Source organism: Protobothrops mucrosquamatus, unplaced genomic scaffold (assembly GCF_001527695.2).
Source record: "Protobothrops mucrosquamatus isolate PMUCROS unplaced genomic scaffold, P.Mucros_1.0 scaffold_60, whole genome shotgun sequence".
Lineage (NCBI taxonomy): Eukaryota > Metazoa > Chordata > Lepidosauria > Squamata > Viperidae > Protobothrops > Protobothrops mucrosquamatus.
Genome location: NW_015386136.1, coordinates 292,959 through 301,848, shown reverse-complemented (window position 1 = coordinate 301,848; position 8,890 = coordinate 292,959). Strand labels below are relative to the sequence as shown.

The following is an 8,890-nucleotide window of genomic DNA, read 5'->3' as shown; positions in this document are numbered from 1 at the left end:
AATGTTTTCCTTATTGTAGATGTGTCAACAAAAATGTTAGCATGTGCCAGAGATTTCTGTAGGTCTTTAGCTAACACTCTAGGATTCTTCTTTACCTCAAGAAGCATTCTGCACTGTGCTCTTGCAGTCATTTTTACAGGACGACCACGCCTAGGGAGAGTAGCAACAGTGCTAAACTTTCTCCATTTGTAGACAGTCTTGTCTTACCGTGGACACATGAACATCAAGGCTTTTGGAGATACTTTTGTAACCCTTTCCAGCTTCATGCAAGTCAACAATTCTTGATTGTAGGTCTTCTGAGAGCTCTTTTCTGCAAGGCATGGTTCACATCAGACAGTGCTTCTTGAAACCAGTAAACCCATAACAGCTGTGTGTTTTTAAAGGGCAGGACAGCTGTCAGCAACACATCCAATATCATCACACTGATTGGAGTCAAGGTTGGCTCACTCCTGGCTCCAATTAGCTCTTGGAGACGTCATTAGGCTAGGGGTTCATATACTTTTTCCTCCCTGCACTGTAAATGTTTACATGTTATGTTCAATTAAACCATGGCAACATGTAATGTTTGTGTATTATTATTTTCAGCAGACTGTGTTTTTCTATTGTTGTGACTTAGATGACGTTCAGAGCACATTTTATGACCAATTCATGCAAAACTCCACGTTATCCCAAGGGGTTCACATACGTTTTCTTGCAACTGTAATTATTTGCAAAGAAACGTATGGCCTTGCAGCCTGAATGAAGCACCATTTTAAGAAATACTCCTACTTATTGAAGATTTTGAAAGAAGCATTTCTGCATATGAGAGCTTCGGGGAACCAGTTGCGACCCTCTTCTTTTATGAGAACCATAAATGTTTTTCTCTGATCAGAGCTTTTTGGATAAGCTTCTCAAAATCACTGTAGAATATCTGAGCAAAAATAGAATTGTCACATTGTGGCCTAAGGTGGTTTCTCTTAAACCCTCTCTTGAGATCTTTGGCCCTGATTATCATTTCATCTGCTTGTTCATATTTTTGTTCCCCAAGTTGCATCCTAATAAGTCAGTGATACTGCGTGCCAGACAATCCGCCAGGTAGCCATCTTGCCTCACAGAGACCCAAACAGCTGCCCTTCTGAGTCGGTTAATCTCATTTAGATGTTCTTAGACAAACATAACTTCCTATTGCTCAGTGAAGTGTGTCATGGGAGTAGAGCCATTGTTTATTAATAATACAGATAATTAAACAAATGCATGTACATATTTTTTTTAAAAAACAACATTTTGTTTATTGAAGTGAGTACCTAGAACAAACAAGATTATTAGTAAAATATAAAAGTGAGTGACAATTGTTTTGCACCAAATCAGGGCAAAAATAGACTCCAAACCTCTATGTTCATTAATAACTACTAATCACGTATATATTTGCTTACTTGGTACTAAGATCATCATCACATTTTTAATGACATTCCAAAAATAAAAATGCATCATTCTCTTAAATATTGAAGAAAATGCATTAAAGCTATATAAAAAGTAATATGCACTTTTACTAGAAATGATTACAGAATGTTCCTAACTAGTCAATAAATTGTGATTTGAATCAGTGTTTCTCAACCTTGGCATCTTTAAAATACGTGGACTTGTGGAGTTGAGTTCCACTTATCTTGAAGTTGCCAAGGTTGAGAAGCACAGATCTAAATGGTTAAATTAAATCTCCCTTATTAGTAATTTAAATTAATATGATAGAAATCAAATCCATCATACTGGTAGCACATGGGATTAATAAAAAAAAATAATTGAGTAAGACCAAATGTACAAGGCACATATTATATTATTCTCCCAAAAAGTGTTGCAAGCGAAAAGATTGGTGCCAGTTTAGATGAAGTACAAGTAGCAGCTGACAAATTGACCTATTTCATGAAATCCAGTTTTCTTCGTTCTTGATTGTTTACCATCTTGTGTGTTGAACTAGAATCCCCTTACTCCTACCCCAACTATTACATGAAGATGTTTGCTAGCTGGTAAGAGTAAGTAGGTTATTTCAAAGTTTGCAGATTTAAAAAAGAAATGGCTATATTTATATAGAACAAGTTATGATCTTGTTAGGTCCTTTAAAAACATGGAGAAAAAACAAGAAGTTGTGTTACTTTGTGGCTAAATTCCAGCTTTTGAATGAGTTAAACTTGTCATTCAAGGAAAGTGTGTTTGGCATTAAAATCGGAGAGGAAATTAAAACCTGGATCAGATGAATGAAAAACAGCTATTTTGATACCTTTAGTACTTGAATTTTATGAAGGCAAATGAGAGGAACAAATATTGTTGTGTAATGCACCATATATACTTGTGTGTAAGCCCCTCCATGGATAAGCCAATTCTTAAATTTTTAACCAAAATACTATGACAAAATGTGCCATCTACTGATAAGACAACCCTTGAAATTTTCATGTTTTAATTTTCACACTTAGCTTATCCGCAGTTAGCACATTTTTCATTGTATTTTGGTTTATCCACAAGTATATACAGAGTATAGTGGCACTTTTAAAAAGTATTACTGTAAATATTTGAGGAGAAGCTTGCTTGCAGGTAAGCTGAACCCAACCTAAATATCTCCATATACCTGCAAGTATATTCATTAATCTTATTACCAATGATTTGAGAATGCAGTTACTCCAATTTTAGAGGATTTTTTATACCTTAGTCCATCATTCAAAAAGATTTTTTTTTTACTGGAAGAGGTTTAAGCAAAGTTCATAGAGAAGTTGATGGAACTTTTAAATGTAAAACTCTTGAAGGATCTACTACTTTTTCCTTCAATGTATTTATGAAAAAAATAGATTCTCAGGACTCAGTATAACTTATACTAAAATTTAAAAACAGACCAAAATGTGTACAAAAATAGATTTTAGTAATTGGAGGGATCAAACTGAAATTATTTGTACTATCTAGTATGGTATAATGCAGTTCTCAGTTTTTCCCTTCTTATAGCAATTACTACTCTATCAAAGAAACCTTGATAGAAGGCCTACTTTTTCAAAAAGAGTTGTATATTTACAAACAACCTATTATTATATTTATCACTTACAGCAGCCTTTGTGAAAGCTCTGCAGATACCTTGCAGTAGGTCCAGAACAAAATTAGGAAAGTGCAACATGCTGGCATTGCATCCTATTTTATTTATGCTTCCCACTCCCCAAAATTCATTCTGCTACTCAAGCCTGACACATGACTCTGGGCACTCTCATCATCAAAGATCGGAGTCTGATGCAACTTGGCTTAACACCAACTCCACTGTTCTTCTCTTCATCTTGGGTGATGAAGTCTTGGAAATCTCAGAGCTTATTTTTGTAAACCTTCATTTGACTTTTTAAAAAGTATTACCTCAATAGTGATTTTTGTCTTTTTTTCTTACTGTTAACATACTGCTTTTATCATTGTTAAACATATCTGCTTTTGTACTGGCAGGCAAATAAAAGAGATCTAAAAAAATGCCCATAAAGTGTTCCCACTCCCAAAGAATAATATTAGCCATTAAAATCTGCAAAAAGCATTATGAACAAAGAGAGTGTATAGTAGTTGTCACCTTCCTCCTTCAAAAACTTAACCAGGAGGAACATTAGTGAGATTTTTGGCTCTGCAAATATTTTAAACAAATAGAAATAGAAATATACTTTTGTATTGCAGGAATGTATTTACACTTTGGTATTGCCACTTGAAAGAACCCTGTTCTTAAAAAGAGGAGTGCTAAGTCTATATTGTCAGCAGAGTATGCAGACTTAAATTGCCACTATGGAAATCTCATGGTACTCAAGTAAATATATGCATTTGGGGTTAAATTAAGCAGATTCATAGATCTTTTGCATCTATTTGTGAACATTGCACAGTTGTATATGTTGAGGTAACCTGAAGGGACTTGTGTCTGCCCGAGTGCACAACAATATGTGATTGAAGGAATGGGTTAAGTGTATTTATACTTTTGTCTGCCTGCTTATTCTGGTCAGAATGATGAGCAATAGAGAATGGCAAACTTGAGATCAGCCCTTGATTTATGAATATACTATGCCCGCTTCCATCCTGATTTGAGCCTTATATCATGCTGTACTATAAAGAGATATCAATTCCAAAAGGAAATTTAAGGTCTTTCTGTGTTTAGTGAGGCATGTGATAGTAGGAAACAAATTTAAAATTAAGAGTGAGTATAAGCAGACTGCTTGTTCTTCATGCAGTTCCATTTGAACAGTGGAGAGCAATAAAACTTACCGTCATATGACTGGCTTGAAAGGACAAGAGAATCATCTTGTTATCAAGCTTGGCAACAGTTGAACTTGAAATGTTGTATTTACACAAAAGAAAGACACCCTCTTCCCCAGCTCTCCCTCCCAATCATGACCCAGAATTTCCTTTGAACAGGGAAGGGCAGGAGATTTTTGTTTTCTTATTGCTCTATACTCCATACATTTCTTGATGTGGAGACCCCACATTATCTATGAAGACTCTCCACATACAGTAAATGATGGTTTTCAGAAGTTCGGATCCTTAGTTAATGGGAGTTAGCGTCTTCAATGAAGAAAATGTTGACCGAATCCTACATATTCTTTATGTAGTTAAACTCAGAATGTCAGAATGAAATTTCAGTCAACAGAACAATTTTAGATTTATGTGTGTGGATGCAGAATCTATTTTAAGATAAAACTGGGATTACTCTCTTGCACAGGCTTTACTTGTATGTGCAGGGTTGACTTGACAAGACAAAGTCCTGAACTGTGTTCAAAAAGTAGTGTGTGATGAACCATATCATTTTTCTTGTTGCAATACCAGCAGTGAGTTTTGCCTCAATGAGCAGTGCTGCAAATAGAACTTGTCGATGGAAACATTTTCTCTAAATAGTGTTCTTCTGTAACTGGTTCTGGTTATACTAAACAATTTGTCTTCGACCTTTTTTTTTTTAAATAGAAAACCCCAAAAGGAAGAACAACTCAGTGACGAAGCTGCCAAGGTGATTTCTAGCCTTCCTGACTTGTCTTTCATGCATGCCAAGGTGTTGATGTTTCCATCTACGTTGACACCTTCAACAGTTTGCCAAGGCAAGGTAGACTAAAAGTGAAGTAGATTGGACAATTTCTATTAATTTTTCCCCTAGCTCTTTTCTGTGACCTACAAATTATCTTGCTTTAATTAAAAATCCAAGTTCAGGTGATTTGTTGGTAAGCAGCACTAGAAAGATATACATAGTAATGTATATTTATTTACATACTGGAGCCCTGGATTTATATTAGAAACAAAATGTAAATAATTGGGGAGGATTGCACCTTTTTTGAAAACATCCTTTTTTTCTGTGTGCTGGGGTGTAAACATTTGTCTTTGTGGAATACACTGGTTGTGTCCTTCTTATAAAACTTTATAAACATTTTTTTAAAATGAAAACACCCAGTTTTTGCTCTTCATGAAATTTCCCAGGTGTTATTTTTGTTTTGTTTTGTTTTGTTTTGGTCAGAATGAATCACTTAACGTTTGATGAAAATTCTTTTCCAAAAAATGGGTCAGGCCTTTTGTTTTGGGGGCTTGTTTTTTTGTTTTTTGTTTTGTTTGTTTTTTTTAGTAAGGCCCTTTTCATCTAATGAGGCCTTTTCTTTTTTAGGGACTTGATGGTTGATTTTAAGTTTTCTGCCTTCTAGTAATAACATTATCTTGACATTATCTTTTAAGAATTTATTTCGGGTTCATTTTAGAAAAGTAATAGATCGCTACCTAGCCATTTGATTGTTGTGATCTACCTAGTAATCAATATGGTTTGAGATGGAAGGACCAAAACTATCTGAATGTCTTACAATGAAATATACTTGTTACATTTTTTTTGTTGTTGTACCACTATTCTTATGTTTGATTTTGCACAATGTAAATTTGACATAATCATAGGTTGCTATGGTTTAGGCTGTATGTACAGAAAAAAACTATGGGTTGTAAATGTTTGGGGAAATTCCTATGGAAAAAAAGAGAATGCTATGTAGAACAACCTCTAACAAGGTTCATGTGCATGCCTGAGGTCTTTTTGAAATTTCAGTGTACAAATTTCTCTTAGCCTAATCAAAATAAACAAATAAAGTTATATAGTCTGTTAATGCGTGTACTGATGTTCTCTTTATGATTTCAATACTGCTGAAGGCAGAACTGAAGATTCCCTTTTTCCATACATGGAAAGAAAATGTGTACCTGAACGGCTTTTTACTCCAAAGAAGTAACAAAACATGCAATATTGTTAATTTAAACGTAATATAATTTTATTTCCTATTGGTATGTGGAAAATTCTTTCCTTCTTCTCAGGATACCTGTCTAAAAAGAACTGGATCTTTTGGGACCTTACCTACAGTTTCTTCTGAGGGCCTAAGCAGTCCCATCTTAGTTAGGAAGCTTAAGGATAATCCAAATGCTTCACTTAATTTTCTCCGACAGATATATTGAAGAGCTATAGGTAAGTGTATAAAGAGACAGAAAATAGGAAATGTGATGGAAGTATTATAAAACAGAAAGCCAATTTAGTGTAGTAATTAAGACTCTAAGCTAGAAGGCAGGAAACTTACATACAAAGGAAGAAGGAAATGGCAAACAATTTCTTTACAACATTGCCAGGAAAACTGCATGGACTAGTCCAGGCACTCACCAGGAATCAACACTAACACAAAATCACACAAACAAAAATATCATATAGCAATATTCAGTTGAAAACTCTTGACAATGTTGTATGACAATATAGGAAATAAAAGGGTAGGGTGTGATGGTAGAAAAGGAGAAAAAGGAAAGGAAAGGAAAGGAAAAGAAAAAAAAAATGAAATTCAAGTCAATATTAGAAGGGATTTACTGAAGGTTATGATCCATTTGACAATGAAAGGGGTTGATTCAACTTCATTGATCTAGATCAGGCATGTCAAACTTGCTACTTTTCCCCCATTGCTGGCAATGGGGTGGGCGCGGTTTCAGTGTAACGCATCTGGCCCGTGGGCTGGCAGTTTGACATGCCTGATCTAGATAATACTGCACACAGCATGCTGTGATAATGGGCCTTCTGAGTCGGTTTGAAGGTTCAGCTAGGTTGAGATCAGCTAAATGATTTTAGAGATCCCATTCACCTTCGTAATTGTAAAGTATGGAAATGATGTTCTCTAAGGACCAGTCTTCCCATATTCATCAATTGGTCAGAAATATTAAAGTTTGAGTAAATAGCTGATACAATACAGTATTCCATTCTTTACTATCCAGAAAGATGGAATAAAAATCATCTTGATACTGAGTTCAGAGAAAAGAAATGGAAAGTGCCGTAGACTACAGATTTTAGCTTGGTGAAAACCAATAGATTGCCACCTCTGCAAAGAAACAGGGGCAGCAATTTAAAGAATTTTGTATAATGTTTAACTTTGCTTTTCATGACTCCTGCATCTAAAAACTCTCACATCCTAGTGGATTATTTTTTTCAAAGATCCACCTTGGTTTTACATGATTAGATTTAATTTTATTAATTTCAGGATAGTGGATGAGATAAAATAGTGAGCATGCAGAACAGAGACAGCAACAACTTAAAATCAGCAAGCTAATCAGCAGTCATGAACAGTTATGAGATGGAGGGTAACTTGGAAGCTGACTGAGTTGGATTAAGCATACCATTGAAGTGGAGAAGCAGCAGAAAACTTTGCCAATTTTCAAAAGTGCTGAAATCTGATCTGATGGGTACAGAGAACTGATCAAATATACCTGCCACATTCATTACAGTAAAAATAATTAAAGAACCAGCATAGAAAACATCAAAGAATTTGTCCCATAAAGGACATATATACTCAGTGAATGGAGTATTTTTCAGTATGTGCCCAGAAGCAAAATTGATGGCAAAAGATTAAAACAGGCAAATATGAAGGTCGCATGTGGGTGCAAAACCTCCTAGTGTTCCCAAGACTAAACAAATGGAATTTGACTCATATCCTATATCCCAAACAGATCTGAAAACGACTTTAGTTTATAAATCCTAATAAAATTAAAAATTCAAGGGAGAACCTGTATGACTGAAGATTTTTTAAAAAGAAAATCTAGCTTAAACTTTATTGATAACACTTGATTTGATTGCATTGTGCCATGTGAAAGTTAAGGGGACAGATTGGGTAACAGATATGTCAAGACAGCTGTGTGTTCATGCCAGCTTTGAAAAGGCACTGAAACAATCCAGAGATACCATATATAAAGTTAAGTCAAAATCATTGTTTACTGATGAGAATCTTGCAAACAATTGGCTATGAAGAGTAAGCCGTTTAGCCTCAAAGTAAGCATGAACAAAACTCAGAAATATTCACCTTGGACTACAGAAGAGGATTTCATTGTGGGTTTTTTTCTGTACCTGAGCAAGCTCCTTTTGAAGTGAGCATTTGCTTACTATTTTCCATGAAAACATTGCAGGAAATTGCGCTAAAGCTCTGCAAAGCTAAATTAACATTCTGTGGGATTGTATGACATTGTTAACTGATAATACTTGAAGATCGTTTCAGCGGAAACATTATTTCTCTTCCATTCCACTTGGAACAGCCTTCTGCATGGTAACCGCAGCTGCTTTTGTTGCCATGGCCTAAAACACCATTTTTTTGAGCAGGGACAGCAGGAAAGAGCTTAATGGCTATTGTCTTAGAATGGAAGTTGAGAGTTACCTCAAGACTCAAAGCTGGTCTGGTAAGCTATTGAAGGACGGGGGGGGGGGGGGGGGGGGGGGGGGGGGGGGGGGGGGGGGGGGGGGGGGGGGGGGGGGGGGGGGGGGGGGGGGGGGGGGGGGGGGGGGAGAGAGAAGGTTGGTGTGGAAATGCCAGCTGCAAGCTGGGCTGCTGTCTTTAGACAGTTGCCTTTGGGGACAGCTGCTCAATTTCTCTCAATGTGCAGGGCTGGT

The 8,890-nt window shown here is 36.0% G+C and overlaps 1 protein-coding gene across 2 annotated transcripts in view; it reads left to right on the top strand.

The window, feature by feature from the left end:
* AFTPH (aftiphilin) overlaps positions 1–6,606 on the top strand; it is a 42,272-nt gene extending 35,666 nt beyond the window's left edge. The window contains exon 8 of one of the 2 annotated variants that reach the window (XM_015812287.2): positions 4,930–6,606. In XM_015812287.2, the coding sequence (XP_015667773.1) occupies positions 4,930–5,074 (145 nt within the window). In that variant the 3' untranslated portion in view covers positions 5,075–6,606. The remainder of the gene's footprint in view (positions 1–4,929) is intronic. The other variant, XM_015812278.2, reaches the window with a different exon arrangement.
* The last annotated feature ends 2,284 nt before the right edge of the window (positions 6,607–8,890 follow it).